This window comes from Panthera onca, chromosome A3, assembly GCF_046562875.1.
Source record: "Panthera onca isolate mPanOnc1 chromosome A3, mPanOnc1 haplotype 2, whole genome shotgun sequence".
NCBI classification, from domain to species: domain Eukaryota; kingdom Metazoa; phylum Chordata; class Mammalia; order Carnivora; family Felidae; genus Panthera; species Panthera onca.
In genome coordinates, this window is record NC_138341.1 from 8295789 (window position 1) to 8315108 (window position 19320).

At 36.9% G+C, this 19320-nt stretch overlaps 1 protein-coding gene across 5 annotated transcripts in view; it reads right to left on the reverse strand.

The window, feature by feature from the left end:
* ROCK2 (Rho associated coiled-coil containing protein kinase 2) overlaps positions 1-19320 on the reverse strand; it is a 136949-nt gene that overhangs the window by 15744 nt on the left and 101885 nt on the right. For all 5 annotated transcript variants that reach the window (XM_078444980.2, XM_078444977.2, XM_078444978.2 and 2 more), the window contains 16 exons: positions 19189-19268; positions 18984-19032; positions 18247-18382; positions 18047-18138; positions 17561-17807; positions 17096-17202; positions 14197-14356; positions 11422-11582; positions 10477-10661; positions 7040-7109; positions 5997-6100; positions 5649-5835; positions 3362-3455; positions 3166-3260; positions 2238-2417; positions 1890-2058 (listed from right to left, as the gene is read on the reverse strand). In XM_078444980.2, the coding sequence (XP_078301106.2) occupies positions 1890-2058; positions 2238-2417; positions 3166-3260; positions 3362-3455; positions 5649-5835; positions 5997-6100; positions 7040-7109; positions 10477-10661; positions 11422-11582; positions 14197-14356; positions 17096-17202; positions 17561-17807; positions 18047-18138; positions 18247-18382; positions 18984-19032; positions 19189-19268 (2116 nt within the window). The remainder of the gene's footprint in view (positions 1-1889; positions 2059-2237; positions 2418-3165; positions 3261-3361; positions 3456-5648; positions 5836-5996; positions 6101-7039; positions 7110-10476; positions 10662-11421; positions 11583-14196; positions 14357-17095; positions 17203-17560; positions 17808-18046; positions 18139-18246; positions 18383-18983; positions 19033-19188; positions 19269-19320) is intronic.

Below are 19320 nucleotides of genomic sequence, written 5' to 3' on the forward strand. Positions count from 1 at the left end.
TTTTTAAATGGCTAAAATAAAATTAAATAAAGTTGTGTAAATTACAGATCAAATGTGGTTAATAAGTTGCAATATAACCAGAAGATTTCTAAATTCCAAAACAGCAAAATTGGTAAAATTCTAGTTCAACAAAGGAAACCGCCTGAATCCTTAGAATTTGTTTCAAAGGCATCTGATCAGTATCATTTAACGAAATAACTAGGGGCAAACCAGCATTTTTGGAGGTTATTCTAATAATCACGTACTGAACTATGCTAGATGCTTTCCATAAATTGCGTCACACGAGGACACAACTCTGACTCCAGTACCTATATATACTCTCTTACATCAACGACCTTCAGACTCTATAACAGAAATGCTGCCATTAAAAACAGCCCATAGACAGGCACCTGGGTGGCTTAGTCGGTTGAGTGTCCGACTTTGGCTCAGGTCATGATCTCACGGTTCGGGGTTCAAGAGCCGCACTGGGCTCTGTGCTGACAGCTCAGAGCCTGGAGCCTGCTTCAGATTCTGTGTCTCCTTCTCTCTCTGCTCATCTCCACTCACACTCACTCTCTGTCTCACAAATAAATAAACATTTATAAAAACAGCCCACATCACGTGAAATGTCTGGATGTGGTTACACCAACTTAAGGGACTTAATCAGATGGTCTAACAATTTCAGTAAGACTGAAATTTACTGCTAAAATCTAAAACTTTAATACAATTACTTATGATTTATATTATATACTGTTTTATACCTGGGAAATGTGGCAACAATATAAAAAAACTATAGCTATTTCACTTTGCATTCAATTAGTAAGGGGTTAAATTTTACCTCATATTCAGCTGCTCATACGCTAATTTCCCACGGCATTTACATTAGGCCTGCACTTATACTAACTTTGTGTTCAACACAGTGATTTTATGTCGTCCATTTAGTTTTTCACTTCAACTCTAAGTCCTTTCAGGACCGAGACTGGGTTGAACTGTCTTTTAAGGCTTAACACAATGTTGACCGGCTAAGCACTCAGTGAAAACCTATATACATCCTCGCAAACAGTCTACGTGCTTTTTTTGTACTTGTCACTCTTGATATGCAACTTCAGGAAGAATTTCTTGTTGGACGAAAATGGACGAAACAGACGGTAAAACCATATGCTCTTTAATGATCTGAAGTTGACAAAATAAGTCTATCAAATATAGTAGCAATGCCATGTGACAATACCTTTAAAAATTCTTTATTCATGCAGCACTTTCTTTTTAACGGAGACCAGAACAATTTGTTAGTGGATAATTAGTCGATGTTACAAAAACTTTGCAGAAGGACTGAAATTAAGGGGAGGGTGACAAACCCCAAAGGGGAAAGATTTTCAGGATATCACCTGTACCATCAGGTTCCGATGAAATGGGTAAGTAAGGCAAAGATTCTTCTTCTGAGTCAGAATCAGAGTCAAGAAGCATATGAGAACTGGAAGGCTTAGTGGCAATATTGAGAGAAGTAGAGGAACGTTGGTAGGTGAATGACAGGGATTCCATAGTGCGTGACTGAGTGATATGAACTAAACATCCAGCACGAGAGGAAGTAAGAATGCAGAAAGAAGTTAAGAGAAAATAAAATGAAAACCTGAAAAGAGAGCTTCCTGTAATACATAAAGAGCTAACTTAAGCAAACATGTGGAATTTTCTTTTGCATTGTTTCGCAAACATTTTTGTCAAAAATCAATAAACACTGTAAGTCTAAACTATCATTTGAATCCCCACTCCAAGGAGTAGGCTTTTCTTAAAGAAATGACAAACATTTTTCTCAAGAGCAGAATCAATCATAGGGCTTAAAACAATCAACTGCTTTATCTTTAAGACGAAGTCGTTTAATAAAAATAGCCCAAGAGCTGAAAAGAAATCCATACCTGGAAAGCCATCATCTGCCTCAGCATCCCCTGGTCCACTGCCTATACTGGAACTATCCAGACCAATATGCAAGGCCTGGAGCTGGGACCGCAGCTGCTCAATGTCACTATCTTTACTGTCCAGGGCCATCTGCAGTTCAATTCGAATCTGGCTCTCTTCAGCTATTTGCTACAAGAAATTAAATTACGTCAAATTAATCTGATGCCATATACCTCATAACTTCCTTTAATTCAATTAACAATTATGAAGTAATAGAAATGTCCTATAACCAATAAAATATGTGCAGACACGAAAATAATTCTTCTTAAAAAGAAGTCTTGGATCTAGAGTTCAGAAAGTATTCTTACAGCCTGCATTTCATTCAGTTCTTTCTGATACTTGATCATCTGCTGGGTCAATTTTTCACGTTCAGATTTAAGCTCCATATGTAGCTTTCTATTCTCTTTCTCTTTTCTCCGCACATCAGTGTCACTACCACGCTTGACAGGTTCTTTTCGATTCATGATCTCGGCCAACTTGTTCACAGCCTTAAAAACATAAACATAACTATGTAATAAAATACATCGATGCTTCTTGATAACTTACCAATAGCAAGTTATATGACCACTAATAATCTCCTTCCCTATACATACAGGGTGACAGAGAAACACTGTCTATATTAAGTAACGCACCCTCCATTACTCGTTACCCTTCTCCAACCTACATTTGTTTCTCACGCTCGTGTTCTCTAAGAAATATAATTTAAAATGTTTAAATTACATCAGGTTTGATCTCATGTCACTTTCTATTACTGTGAGTTTTTAGTTCCTAGAGAGACTTTTACGAGGCAGATCCACTTTCATCCTGGAGGATGAGAATGCTGCAGTGGCACCACATTAATAAAATACAGTGTGTTCAACCAGAGAACTAAGCATGTGGGACCCACAAAGATTCACGCAGCATGTACAACCATAAATGTTGGCAGAAGGATGCTCAAATGTTTACTCTCCCTAGTTTCTTAAAAGCAGAAAAACTTACCAGATTACAATAAAAAATTAGGAGGGAGTGTGATTCCATATGGAAAAATTAAGGAAACCGTAAGTAAACACTGAATTGGACAAAGCTAACCACATCTAGCTTCTTCTAATCTGGCAAAAATCAGGTCATTGTGATTGGTTCACAAATACTGATTCATTCAATGACTGCTACAGCCAATCTGTAATGCTGGAAGTAAAATGTAAAAGAGAGAAGAAACTGAAAGAATTCAAAATCACATTTAGACTTTATTACACATACTTGAGTTTTCAGTGTTCTCTCTGTTAATAGTTGCTTCTCAAATTGTGCTTTAATAGCGGCTGCACTTATCTCCTCATCTTTCAACCGCGATAGCTCTGAAATATGGAAAAACGCAAAAATTATATTAATAATTACAACAACTGACAAAACATTAGGCATATTTAAAATATAAACCTTATTCTTTGTTCATACATACGTTCTTGGGCATCTTTTAACTTGTTATTTAATTCTTCTTTCTCATTTGCAAGATTGGCAACATCACTAGTTAGTGTCCTGTTAGTTTCTTCAAGCTAAGAACGAAAGCGGAAAGAAAATCCTATCACAATTTACAAAATCTAAGTTATAAAGCAATAATTGAAAATGAAAATATCCTAGAATGTTGCTAAAATTCTTATTTTTCTAAGTACATCTATATCTATGCTTCGTGGCTTTGTGGAACCTTATCGAAATTCACCCTTGGTGAAAACTTCACTGACTGTGATAGACTTCATATGCACCCCAGGAAGCAAAAACATTGCCCTTCTCTCAAAGATCCTTAGTGGTATTTTTAATGAGAAAAACATTTAATAAACTAAAAACAAACAAATACCATAACAGATCTCTGCATTTCATCATGCAGAGTAAACAAATTTTTAACTGTAGTATTTCCTCCAGGACATTTTAAAATGAAATAAAATTTTACTAAAGACGCTGACATCCTTTGTTATTCTCTCCAAATCCTATTCCTATTCTTCCTTCCCCAAAGAAATTTTATTGTGAATTCTATGCTCATCCTTCCCATCAATGATTATATCCTTTTATTACAAACACATAACATATAGCGTGGTTTTATGTGATTTTAAATTGTCCATAAACAGCATCACACTGTATCTTTCTGTAATTGCTTTCACTGGAGATCATACTAAGAGTTAAATTGTTGGGATGCCTGGGTGGCTCAGCGTTTAAGCATCCGACCTTCGACTTCGGCTCAGGCATGATCTTGTGGTTTGTGGGATGGAGCCCTGTGTTGGGCTCTGTGCCGAGAGCACAGAGCCTGCTTGAGATTCTCTCTCTCTCTTTCTGCCCCCCACTCTGTTCTGCTCAAGCATGTGTACTTTCTCTCTCTCCAAATAAGTAAACTTAAAAAAAGAATTAAACTGTTGCTATATAAAGATCTAATTAAATCATTTTAAGTGATAGAGCAGTCCCATCTTCTACCACATAGCATTTATCCATTCATTCATCTATTGAGAAGACTGACTGCTAAGACATTTGAATTTCTCGCTATTACAAACATTTATGCTGCTATAAAAATTGTACCTGAATTTCTCTACCATATTTATCTTAACCATCAACTTTCTTTGGATTATATGAATATTTAATTTTTCATATTTAGAATAAATAATATTTAAATTGCCACATTATACACTATACTATACCATACTAAATCTATACTCCTCATAGCTTTAAATAAGAACGTCATTTCCCACACACCCTTCAAACGCTTGAAATGAGATAGTGAATTCTGCCATCATAATGGATACGAAATGGTATTTCAAAGTTGTTTTATCTAGCCTTTCTTAAAGAGTATTTAGGTTAAGTATCTGCTTATGTTTTTAGGGTTTTCTCTTTTGGCCAATTTTTCTTTTGGATTGTTTAACTTCTTCTCATTGAGCTCGAGAGCGCCACATGTGTTCTAGACACAAATCCCGTTTAATAAAAACATTACAAGTATCTTCTCCCTGCAGTTTGTGGTCTTCTGCTACAGTAAGTTCTGGATTTTTTTCTGTTTAAAGTTTTTCTTTTTCATCTTTAGATCTTTAAGATAGCTAGAATTTATTCTTGTTATGTTGTAAAAGGTAAGGATCTAACTTCATTCCTTCCCACACAAAAAGAGTCATCCCAAACCTTTCATTGTATCTGTATCCTTTCCCACCGACATGTCTGTCGACACTGCTCTCACAGACCAAGGTCTTTACGTGCGAGAGTCTACTTCTGGCCTCCCTACTTATTTCCACTGAACGGGAATAAGCGTCCCTGGCTCCGATGCCACACTTTCTAATCAATGTACCATTTTAATGACCTGGATAACTGATAAAACAAATTCAACTACTTGATGTTTTCCTTCTCTTTGAAACTCTCATAATTTTTTTTTCAAGTTACATAGGACTACCTTCATGGTAGTTTCAAGATTCTTCTGAACTAAGATTTGTTTAGCAAGAAAAAAATGGTTTATGCTGTTTTCTGCTTTTGCTTTTTCCCTTTCCCTTTAGTCCTTTCACTCCGAATTTACCAACAGGCAGAGCCATTGCAAGTAGTTCTTTTTGTGAGCCTCTTTCTGCCAAACGACACTGAGAAGCTAGTGGTTAACTGGATAAAACGTCCCAAAGCCAGAATATACAACTTTTCATTTCTGTCTGCAGTACTTTCCTAGCACTTCTAAGTAACATTTGTGATACAGTAATTTAATTAAAATCAAAAAAGGACTAAAAAACTTTACTTACAGATGCAATTGTAGCATCTTTTTCAGTGAGTTCCTGTTTGTGTCTAGCCATCATCTCTTTGATCTCAAGCTCTTTCATGATTTTCTCTTTTTCCAAATCAGAATATTGCTCTTCAGCAATTGAACGAGCCAGCTGCTCAGAATCTGCTTTGGTCAAGGTGATCTCCAGTTGAGCAGCCAAGGAGTCCCTACATTTTAATGATACATGATTTTAATGTTCAATTTTCACTAGGAAGTCCAAGTTTCTAATACACTTCATCGACAAATTCTTACTGAGGGCACAGCAGGTACTGTTCTAGGAGCTGAGTGCCCAGTTATCAACAAAAGAGATAAGAATCTCCTTCTGTACCTTTCGTCCTCGAATTCCTGTTTCTTCTGCTGTAATTCTTTACAAAGTTTGGTCTTTTCTTCACATTCTTCTTTAAGTTCTCTCACCTGTGTTTTATAGAGAGTCTAAACAGCAAAATAGAACAGAAGAAACATGTCACCGCCATTATCACCATCAGCAGGAACATTATTTCTACATTCAAGGTCTATCCACACAAAAAGTCAAGCTGAACACAAATATGTTCCTGAACACTGAGTAATGTTGGGCCTCCGAGCAAACTAATAGTTTAATGGGCTTTTCTAGTAATCAACCAAGTAACTAATACAAGTTCTGCTAATAACTTGGAAGCTTGATTTAAATTTTTTTAATTAATTATTTATTTTGGGGGGGGGGGAGAGAAAGCGCGCACACACGCAGGCCCATGTGAGAGAGTGGGGGAGGGGCAGAGAGAAAGGGAGACAGAGGATCTGAAGCAGGCTCTGTGCTGACAGCAGAGAGCCCGAAGTGGGGCTTCAACTCACACACTGTGAGATTGTGACCTGAGCCGAAAGTCAGCCGCTCAATGGATTCAGACACCCGAGCGCCCCAAGAAGCTTGCTTTTCAACTGGGTATCAGAACTTCTCATTAAATGACACAGATTGGTAGGATAAAGAGGCAAAGAAGTATACTACTAATTTAGACAAGGAAATTTTGTTGGCTTAAATGAAACAAAGGTGACATTACTACTTCATATTTTAAAACTGATTTTAAAAATGCAAACATTAAAATGACAATTTCTTCATGAAAATTCTTCCTCAAAAAGCAATGTTTTTTAAATCAACTTCACTGATGTGCTTAGAACTATTTTTCTAGCAATGATAATAGATTTCTGTTAAGCTATCAATAGTCACTTGCCCAGCTATTCTTTCTACATGAATTGTGTGGTACGAAACATCCTGTCCCAATCTGTCTGATGTTTGCTAGAAGAATCTATCCTAAAGACAAGAATCGTTTTCCTCATTCTGCAGCAAACTTTTAATTCTACAAACACGACAATCTTCAAACTAACGTATCCGGAACTTACTGAGAAGTACTGCTCTGCTTCAAGCTGATCTTGGAGTTCCTTCATTTGCCCGTCTGCATCTTGACGTTCTCTGCGGGGACATTAAAGCAAAGGTTCAAATAAGCTACCTATATATTAAACCAGCAACTCTTGAAATGTGGCCTAGGGAACCACTGGGCTTCCCTGGAGCCTTTAAAAAAAAGAAGTCCCAAGAGGTCAAATTATTTTCGTAATACTAATCACCAGTGTGGTGGGTTTTTTTGTTTTTTTTTTTTCAAATTCTCATTCTCTCACTAGTAAGTATAGACTTTTTTTTAAAGTTCTATAACATATGATGTCATCATTCCAACAGCTAATGAAATATGTTTGTATGCTCTTGTGTTTTAAAATTTTCTCAGTTTTGGGGCTCAGTCGGTCGAGCATACAACCCTTGGTTTTAGCTCAGGTCACGATCTCACGGTTCACGGATTCGAGCCTGCATCGGGCTCTGCGCCGATAGCACAAGTCTGCTTGGGATTCTCTCTCTCTGCCATTTGTGCTCCCACGCTCTCTCAAAATAAATAAACATTTAAAGTAAGTAAATTAAACAAATAAAATTTTCTCTGTTTTGATTTCTAACACAAAAAATATCATGAGATATAACTCACATAAACAAAAATTTTGGGGGGCCCTTCATAATTTTTAAGAGTGTAAGGGGGTGCTGAGACCAAATAGTGATATATTAGAACAGTAATACTAAATTACATATTGTCACACATTCACTGTGATCAGCCATTTCTGCCCAACTAGTAGAATTAAAAGAGGACCTGAGAATTGGTCATCTTAGGATGAGTGAAGAAATAACTGAGAAGGGGCCAGAGGGGAGGAAAGACGCACAAGTTTTTATGTTTATTAAAAAAAAAAAAAAATTTTTTTTTAGTGTTTATTTGTTTTTGAGAGAGAGAGACAGAGTACCAGCAGGAGAGGGGCAGATAGAGACAGAAGAGGAGACACAGAATCGGAAGCAGGATCCAGGCTGAGCTGTCAGCACAGAGCTCGACGAGGGGCTCGAACCCACGAACCATGAGATCGTGACCTGAATTGAAGCTGGATGCTTATCCAACTGAGCCACCCAGGCGCCCCTAGCTTTTATGTTTAAATGTAGATGTTTAAATTGCACAGATTTGTACATTTTGTAAAAATTCACAAAGCTCTACATATCATTTGTGTGTTTTTTCTGTATGCATTATTACATATATGTATGCATATATCTTCAATAAAGAAATAAAATTAAATAAAAAATACATAAAATAAAAAGTGAGCCTCACAACCCATTTAAGAGGTTGTGTTGAAATAAATTCTGGAGTTGTTTTTTTTTTTAATGTTTATTTATTTCTGAGAGAGAGAGAGAGAGTGCCAGTAGGGGAGGGGCAGAGAGAGAGGGACACCTGAAGTGGGCTCTGTGCTGACAGCAGAAAACCCAATGTGGGGCTCGAAACCCACAAACTGTGAAATCATGACTTGAGCCAATGATGGAGGCTTAACTGACTGAGCCACCCAGGCACCCCAAATCCTAGGGTTACTAAGAAAACATAAAAATCACAATTATTCCAAGTCTAAGCTAAGGGGAAAAAGGCAAATTGGAGAAGAACACCACATATATGATACAATTAGAAAACAAAAATGCTCCAAAATCTACAAAAAACTCAACCCTACATACACTGTACAGATACAGAAGAGTAAATAACGAACTATCACAGTAGATTCTTTCTGGCGAGATGAACTACGTCTGCATTCATTAAGGGGAACATTTACTGTTTAGTCTGAGTATTTTATAGGGAAAAGACATTTAAATACCACCTAGATATTTAAAAATATACACAGCAAGAAAGACTCAGACCAAATGATTTAATCATACTGTTTTCAATCTGTGTGTTACTTAAGGCTTTTATTCTTATTCTCATTTAACATAATTTGGTCACTTTGTTTACTTACTGGCTCTTAAAACCTCCACATAAAGAAAGTTATCACTCATTGTCACTTTATGTGTTATATCTGTATTTTACTATTGAGGTGCCTGCTATTAAAAGCGAGGATTCTAATTTTTCTGAGTCAAAAATGGGAAAGATGCTGATTAATACTATATCAAAGGTCAATTTTTGGAATGATCTCATCATCATCGGCTAAGCCCGTTTGCAGCAAACCTCAGTATAATTTTAATATCCTTGAAGAGCTGCCATCATCCACTTACGTGTAACTTTAAACACCTAACATTTATTAGGTATTTAAGACAAGTACTTTTCAAAAAAATAACCCATTATACGTACATGGTTACAATGAAAAAGTACAGAATGGCACAGAAAAAATCGGCCAGAAAGGGAGCGGTCTCTCTTTCCACACGTCTTCACACCCTCAATTCACTCCCCTGGAGGAATTCACTTCGTTTCAATTCCGTTTTGTTCTTTTGGTAACTACCTCCACATCTCAGCTTATTTCTTGACACAAATTTAAACTCTTCTTTACTAGTTCCCTGCTGCCAGAGTGGGGAGTTAGCTCTTCCTATCCCTCACCTCTCCCCAGCTCTCCTAACACAGCCATATCACTGGCCTCAGCCATACAGCCAAGCCTCACTTCCTGCTCCATCAACCACAAACCACAGCCTCCCCAGTCCGGGATGAGAACCGCAATACTCCCACCCACCCTTTCTCTTGTTTTTGAAATTTGACGAGAACACGTCCAAATGCGGGTCTTTCCTTCACTTATTTTCGGTTGAGTCCTTTCAATCTGAAGACTTCTCTTCCCGCCACGGGAAACCTGTTTTCCATTATTTCTCTAACAACTTCCTCCTCTTCCTTCCTTCTCTAGACTTCTCTGTCTGGTGCTAGAACCCCTGGGCCACACACCTTCTACGTCATGCCCTCTTCTTCCACAGTCGATGAAATTTCTTTGAATTTTTCTTCAAACCATCCTAATAAATGTATATGCGGTCATTTTTCATCTTTAACAGCTCGTTCTCATTCTGGCTGCCCTTTTTGCTTTATGCCGGCTTCTTGTTTAATGGAAGTACTATCTCCTAGAAGTTTTGATCAATACTAATTATTACTAATAGGCTTTTTTTATTTGTTTGTGCTTTCCTCTTCTTCCCTTAATATATTCCTCATCTGGGGGTACGTTTCCTTTTTCTTTATCACAGTGTTTCTCTTTAGTACTGAACACTTTCCTCAAACGCCTGGTGATACTTGGTTATTCATTTACAGAGGCGGCAACAGGTAGAAGTAGTAAAAAAAAAATCGTTGGGGAAGCAAATATAATCTCAAGGGATAACAGCGGCACTCAACACATTACTTAAACAGAAAAAGAGAGCAAATGTGGTCAAGAAAATGATCAAAAGAAAACCCGCAGGTAAACCAAAATTAAGATAATTTACATGTGGATACTCATATATATGAATAAAACTTTGTCTCAAACAATTTACTTACTTTCGAAGTTCAGCATTCTGCTTTTCCAAGCTCATTTTCATTTCCATGAGATGATTATTCTCCTGTTTTAACTGCTTTTCTGACATTTTTAGTGTGTTAACTTGCTGTGTTTGCATCTTCAAGTCATTTTGTGTAAGGCAGCGCTTTTGAGTTTCTTGCTCTATTTTTAATGTCAAGTTTCTGATCTAAAAAATAAATTGTATACTTGGTATATAAATAAATTACTTTGACTTTGATTTATTTTTTAATGTTTATTTATTTTGAGAGAGACAGAGAGAGAGAGAGAGAGGGAGAGGGAGAGGGAGAGGGAGAGGGAGAGGGAGAGGGAGAAGGAGAAGGAGAAGGAGAAGGAGAAGGAGAAGGAGAAGGAGAAGGAGAAGGAGAAGGAGAAGGAGAAGGAGAAGGAGAAGGAGAAGGAAGAGGAGAAGGAAGAGGAGAAGGAAGAGGAGAAGGAGGAGAAGGAGGAGAAGGAGGAGAAGGAGGAGAAGGAGGAGAAGGAGGAGAAGGAGGAGAAGGAGGAGAAGGAGAAGGAGAATGAGAAATCATGAACTACAAGATCATGACCTGAGCTGAAGTCGGACGCTTAGCCGACTGAGCCACCCAGGCACCCCTTGATTTTGATTTTTCTTATCAATGAAGCTTGCAGCAAATATGATCATGTAAAACAGATTTTTGTCCTTAGGCAGCTAATTCACTTCACAGTAAAATATTTTTCGTATTTCTGATGTCGTACTTTTTAAAATAAAATATGGTCTTTAGGGTAAAAATAACTTAAAAATTTTAAATTATGATTCATTCAGCATATCATCCAAATGCAGTAAAATTAAAGGTTGCAGATTATAAGAAAAAAATTTTAATTATGAAACCAACATTATGGCTAAACCTACGTGGACTATGAATTCATTACATAGTTTATTATTACTTATTAGTAAACTTCATACTCACATCTTCATTTAGCACATCTTTCTGCTTAAGGAGTTCATTTATTTTCTGCTGTGACTGTTTGAGGTCACAGTCTAATATAGAGCATCTCTTCTCAGCTTCCAGCAACAGGTTTTCCACCTTCTGCTTTAACGTCCTTTCCTCTGAGAGGTTTTTCTCCATTTCTATTGCCACAAAAATGGACACAGTTGTGCATTCACATACCAAAAATCGTATCAAATACATGACACCATGCTATGAAAACTGTTGTAAATGATGCTGCCTTTTTTTTAATTTCCAATTTAATATTTTCATCACTCTTCCTAATGTGTATGATATGTCCACAGTTTCACGCTTCGAAATCAGGAGTTTTATTTCCAGTGTCCAGAAAAATCGACCACTCTGCAATATTGCATCTATTCTAACTGAAGTAAAATTGTGCCTTCACTTATGATTCTACAAGAGGCTTACATCTTTTTAATAAAGACTTCTTTCATTTTCCTGCTACCCTGTGCCTCTTGGTGTTACTTTTCTTACCCTAAAACATTCCAGGTAGATTCTATGACGTCTATGGCTCTTTCCATATTAGCATATCACTATGCAGAGAAGGACAATTAGGCTTTGGGGAAATGGCAAAGGACAAGCCGCTGGGACCGAAGTTCCTGAGGTTAAACCCTGTCTCCGACACATCCTACTTACTTACAGGGCATGTCAGTTAGGCTCCCTGAGGCTCAATTTCCGCATCTGCAGACTGATACCACTACCTGTTCTCCCTTACGGGGGATGTGACGAAGATTCTTAGTTACTATCTGTGTGGCACTTAATAGCTGCTTGGCATACAAGAAGAATTTGGTAAGTGCTCAGTATTTAAGGACAATGTTAAAAAGACCTAAAGAGAATGTTCACAGTATTATTTTCCAAGAAAAAAAGCAAAAAGGGTATAAAAATTTCAGAAAATATACAAAATAGCATCCTGATTAGTAAAATTGTGGTTAATCTTTACTTACTTCTTTATACTTTCCTGAATTTTCTAAATGATTTGTAATGAACTTTTAATTTGTTTTATTAATCAGAAAAGGCTTTTAAAAGTGAAGAACAGGCAAAGTTTATGTCTAAACAAGTGATTTCCTATTAAATGTCAGTTATTACCATTAAAGGATTACCTTTTGATGTACTGATTAGAAAATCTTTTCAAATCCAATTGGGCTCCTCTGCTGTTTCACACCTAATGCTCGATATTGAATTATCGTATTACAAAGTTATATAAGGGAAAATTAAGCCTATGAATTTCCACTTTTTAATGAACTGCCTTCAAAAGTGTGGAAAAAACGAAACTATTCTTCACATTCCACTAATAACAGCTAATATTTCTAAGCATTTTCACGTGTCATTGCACTTGGTCTTTAAAACAACCTAAAACTCTTACCTGTCTAAGAAGAAACAAGGCAGAAAAAAGGTTAAGTAACTAGACAAGGTCACATGACTAGTTTTCATTAGTAAGCCATAGTCTTAATCAAAGGAAGCTACGGAATGGCAGTGGAAAAGCCAAAGGCTTTTAGAGCCGGTCTGAGCACCAGCAACATTTAAGTTTTGTGTACTCCTATAAACTACGAAAGTCACCATACATCTTATGTTAGTATTCTAAAAAGGAGTTTGAAAAAAAAAAATGGTAGGTACCATTACTCTGAATTGGTTCATTTTTATCAGTTCAGAGATAACACATGGACAGATATACTCACTTAAAAAAACAATCACTCTAATGTGGGCACAGAGAATAGACAGGGGCATAAGTGAACTTACTGAGTAGGTGATGAAAACACAGATTCCATGACTTGTTTTGAGTGGTGGTTACACGTGTGTATTACAAATGCGAGCACTTGAATTACACCTCAAAAGAAATTCAGCTCTATCTTCTAGGCCCCTGACAGGGAAACATGGCCCACTAATTTCCACTCTTGTAATTAGATTTTTCTAAATAAAGCACTCATTTCATCTCTTAACATCCTTAATTACTGCCTGAAACTAAACTGATTTTAAGCAAGAAAGCTCCAATTTAAATTTCATTCATTAATTAAAAGGCTATTTTTTTCCAAATTATTCATAAATGTTATGCTTCAATTTAAAATAAAATTTCTGCTTAAGAGTTCTATGAATCTTTCGCAAGAGTCTTTTATTAATTTCCTTTGGAATTTCAAATCCTTCATAATTATGAACAGTCAGTTAGGAAAACAAGAAATTATCCTAAGACAATTCCAAGATACAGGCTGGTTTGTGGAAAAGTTAACTCTGTTATTTTACCCTATATTCGTTAGGAGTGGATGACTTTGACCAGATCTAGCTAGTATCTTCATCATGACAGAGTTCAAAATATTCAATGAGCTTGTATTCTAGTTAGGTCAACTACTATTTCCAAAATACTTATTTTGCATAAACTGGCAACAAACTGGTAAATGTCAAACTAAATATTACAAAAACAGCAAATCCCCCCAAATCTGAAAAGATACATCTAGAACCTCATGCTCTTTATGCCAGTTACTATTGCTATCACTGAAATATTCATTTCTCTCTGATCCTTATATTTGGTCGAATAATTCGGTATTTGGGACTTACATCTTAGAAATGATCGTTGCCATAAAGAGAAAAAATGATATGTATATAAAGCTTCCCTAATGTTTTTCTTTCCGGTTCTCGATATTTGACAATAAAATATAAAAAAATGTTTTTCAAAATCAAGAGTTGACTACCGAATCAATTCTTAGGAAAATGCTGCAGAAAAACCCTCTTAGAAAAAAGGCATACCTTTCATGGCTTCTGATTTTGCTTCTTCAATGGATTCATAAATTTTATTTTTATCTGCCAGCCGTGCTTTTGTAGCCTTATGCTCAGCTTCTTCTTGTTCTAAGCTCTGCTGTATAACTTTTAGTTGGTATGTCATATCTATTTCCATGTTGTTCTTTTCCTATTAAAGATTTAGAATAGCAGCGATCAACAAAAAAGACTGGCTCACAATTTCAAAAACTTATAAAGCGGTTTTTTACAAGCTAAGAATGTTCAATACTTTCCCTCCCCCCTTCACTCAAACTTCTTGTAACAATGATCCACGGAATCCACCTGTTCACCTCCTGCTGAACCTACGGCCCCATCCCTCCACTCTACCATTTGGGGAGCTGCACTGAGAGTGTGTGATCTCAATAAAGTAACACACGATATTCTCACCACCAGATTCGACAAACACTTTTCAGCAGTTACCCCATTTTGACTCACTGTTGCCCCTGAAACTATTTCCTTGACATACCTGAGTGCACTCACTTGGCTCCCCGCTTCCTGTTCTCATCTTGTCTGTCACCTATGAAGTTTTCCCCCAGCTATTCCTTAAATGCTGGTCTTCTCTGGAGGCAGTGTTCTTCAGCCACTTCAAGCTTCTATATCATGATTTCTCACCTTTAAAACCTATCTAATATTTCCCTTTGCTGTATCTGATGACAAATTTTCAGGATCCTCTACCATTTACCCTGATATTCCACATAGGAGACTTGTTTTAAGTTGGGACACTTTAATAATAGAAGTCAATCTATTTTCTCTATATCCTCAAAAGATTTTCTAATTCTTTGTTTCTATAGTTTGTATCATATATGTAAATATTTCTTTTGTTTTTCAAATAAATCCTTAACACTGAAAATGATTTTTTTCTTTTTTTAAGTTTATTTATTTTGAGAGAGAGAGACAGCAAGTGAGCATGTGCAGAGGAGGGGCAGAAAAGAGGGGGAGGGGGAGGGGGAGGGGGAGAGGGGGAGGGAGAGAGGGAGAGAGGGAGAGAGGGAGAGAGGGGGAGAGGGGGAGAGGGGGAGAGGGGGAGAGGGGGAGAGGGGGAGAGGGGGAGAGGGGGAGAGGGGGAGAGGGGGAGAGGGGGAGAGGGGGAGAGGGAGAGAATGAATCCCAAGCAGACTCTACACGGTCAGGGCAGAGCCCGAGGCGGGGCTTGAGCTCACTAACTGTTGAGATCATGACTTGAGCCAAAATCAAGAGTCAGATGCTTAACCAACTGAGCCACCCAGGAGCCCCTAAAAATGAGGTTTTTCAATCCAACAACAGAGGAATCAACTCTGCCCTGAAAAACCATTGCTCTAAACAATCTTTTCCGAGATAGGCTCTTGCATTCACACGGCTTCAGCTACTTCTGTACCAATGACTCTCAAACATTTCTAGCTTCAACATAGTTTACTCCTTTACGAACATCCTAAGGCACCTCAAACTTAGGACTAAAATAGATTTTGTCATCATTTCTTCTAAAAGAGCTGTTTCCCTTCATTCTTTTCTCCCCTTTATTCTTTATGAATTACTGTTACCATTATATATCTTGTCACCATGTAAGAGCCTAGAAGTCCTCCTTAAATACCACACATATGCCTTATCTAATCCATCACTAAGTGCCACCAAATATTCTACCTCCAGATAGTTCTCAGATTCACCCCCATTTTCCATCCTTTTAACCACCGTACTAGTTAAGTCTCCATCATCTGAATTACTGAAAACGTCTCTGACTAGTCTCCCCCCCTCTTATCTTGTCCTCCTCAAATTTATTCTCCACACATGGTACACAACGATCTATCTTAAATGTATGTCTAAAAAGAGCATCTAATTTAAAGCCCTTCAGTGGCTGGGTCCGTTGCCTAGAGAAATTAAGTTTAACAGAATATTCAAACTCTCACATGATCTAGCTCATGCCTAGGTCTGTAGCTCCTTCTGGTCAGTGAATTCCTCACACTTGACATGAGAACCACACTGCAGTCTTCAGGTGCATTTTGGCCTGGTGTCTATTTTTATAAAATTTCACTGGAACACAGCTACACCCATTCCTTTACGTATTGCAGCAGAGCTGAGTTGCAACAGATTATATGGCCCTCAAAGCCTAAAATATTCATGGTCTTTTGCTTAAAAGATTAAAATCTGTTGACCCCTGCTCTATACTCCAGAACTATTGAGCAGTTAGCGTTAAATAAACCAGCTACGCCTTTTCTATTTCCCATCCTTATACTTTTGCTCCTGCTGTCCTGCCCAACTCAGAATGTGCCTTTACCCTGCCAACCAATCCTGCCCTGTCAGATTAGGGCTTCATCCTGTGCGTCCAATATACCCTGTCCATTCTTCGAGCAGTCTGCTTACCACGCTGTGTTAGAATTATCTGTGTACTTTATTAGTGACTTTAGGTACTACTCCTTAGATTGTATTTTTTTTAAATTTATTATTTTTTTAAGCAGGCTCCGCGTCCAACGTGGGGGCTTGAACTCATGACCTAGAGATCAAGAGTCACATGCTCTACCGTCTGAGACAGCCAGGAGGCTCCACTGTGGGATTGTTAAAGGCAAGCAAAGACTGCATCTTGATATTTCTACCACAGACGATACATTAAATACTTGAAAGAATGGATAAGTGAACAAAAATAACACCTTAACTGCACACAGCCTAAAACTCATCCCTGGCTCACAGAAGTTTTAAAGAAAAACTTTTCAATGCCAAAAGCCACTGTAACTTTCTATCATTTTAAAGATACGTTGTAGTCAAAATCTAAGTTTTCCTTGGGTCCCTAGGGAGAAACATCCACTGAAACCATACCAATACCCCTTATTTTAGAGTTAAGTTTTCCAATCTAAAACTCTTTGTCATCTTCCTACAAAATATAAAGCTGAACGTGTTTTACCTTTTCCAAATCAGTAAATCTCTCCTGTAGTTGTCTCTTCTCCATCTCTACTTTTGCTAATAAGATTTTGCCGTTCTTTAAGTCTTCTTCTAGGCCAGATATTCTACCTAAAATTGCAACATTTTAAAAACAATAAGCCCACAAAGTATATATATGTTAAATTAAGAGTAAAAAATTTTGAGAAGTTTTATAATTGTTGGTAGAGTGCTTTATGGCTAAGTCAACTGGAACCCAAACCGTCACTTTGGGAGGTGGTTTTTGATAATTGAAAATATTTCACACTATTTGAAAGCAAACCTTCTATTCATAAAATTTTCTATCGATGCATTCCATATGTTATGCTTCACATAACAGAGTAGTATATTCAGAAACGTGCTATTCCAGCACATACATCCATCATCTAAAGTTATTTCCGAAATATAAATCATCGAGATGAATTCAAGTGCAATCTCTACTTTATAATACCTTGTAAGTCATTAATTATCTCTGATCCGTGGGTTCGGTCCCTCCTTTCAGATTCCAGAACTGACTGAAGGTTGATAAATTCCTTTTCAAGTTTTAACTTGGCAGTCTCCAGCAGGCAATTTTTATCTTGAAGATCTCTATTGTTAGATTCCAGCTGCTGAATCTGTTTTGTACTTTCTGCCTGGGTTTTTCTTAATCGGGCTGCAGTATCAGATTCTGTTCTCAGCAAAGCATTGGTTTCATCCAGCTGTTATTCCATTCAAAATCAAACAGACAACAACAAACACGAGCGTATATAATGAAAATACTTCTATTTATCAGCCTGTTACAAACTAAAATAAGAAACAAACCTACAAATAGTTTCCTAATGATTTCCCTTTAAAATCAGAGGCAAAGGCCTTTTTGTAACATTCCCAATTAAAATTAGTATTAGTAAGTTATCATCAAGAAAATTCAATATCCTATTACAAATGGAGATTGACCTACTTGTCTCTGGAGTTGATTTACTTTCTCAGTGGATATTTGAGAGTTCTGATTCCTTTTTTTCAAATCTTCAAGTTGATCCTTTAAACTGTTAACTGTGATAAAAAAAAAAAAAGCATTTCAGTGGCAAGCTTCAACAACACACACATACATACACATTTAATTTTTTTCTTGGTAAGTATTTAATATTCTACACCACAAACCATCGTTTTCCAAATTTCGTTTCTTGTCTGCTTCGTGATCAGCTTTCCGCTGATATTCTGCATTTTTGTGCTGAAGAAGTGCCTTTTCTCTTTCTAATTGTCTTAATGCTGATTCCACATTTTTCCTTAAGGTAATCTGAAATAATGCTTAAAGTTACTATCGAAGGAAAGTATGGATACAAATCAAATGAAAACACAATTTTAGTATTTCAAGCAGATAAAAAAGAACTTTAAAAAAGGCCGTAACTGCTGTTTTGTTAAAACTGACAATAACGTTTTCCATTACTTTCAAAATAGCATACCTCTCTTAAATTATTAAGGCCATACTGTTAATGGTTTACTACTGAAAGTCAAACTTCCCATAACTTCCATTACCACTGAACCATCTTCACTTAATATAAACTATGGATCTGAAATGTTAGGAACAGAAATTTAAAAGAAGAAACAATGGTCACTTTCTGTTGTTAAGCCAAGTAATTGACACAAATGCCAATTTTTTTACGGGAAATATCTACACATTCTAAATTCACTCAAGTTTGCAAACCCGTAACAAAATGAGGCTTATCACCAAGGTTATCCTGTAACTTTAGTCCTGTTCGCCAGTGCAACATAAGGTGGGTCTTACTGTACATCAAGATGGGTGTTAATATGGTTCTAAGACACCTCTCTGCAGGGAAGGCAGGCATCACAACTTGCAGCAAACGACAATGTTAAGGAAAAGCATACAGCAACTTTACCTCCTCTTCTAGCTCCTTTGCTACCTTCTCAAGGCGAGTATTGACAGATCTAAAGGATTTCAAAAGAAACAGTGATTTACAATAAAAACATTTACTTAGTATAAATTCAAAGACGATCATATAATTACTTTATAACTCTTCCTTTTTGGTAAGACGTTTGAACTTAAATTTTAAAAGACAACATTTCGTTATCTAAACAACATACTTGCACTTCTGCTCTAATTCTTCTTTGGCTTGTATCTCAGTGCTAAGGTGTTCTTCTAACGTGTATAGTTTTTTCTGAATCTGTCCGAAAACAAGAAACTATAATTATAAATTTTGGTCACATTTAAAATAT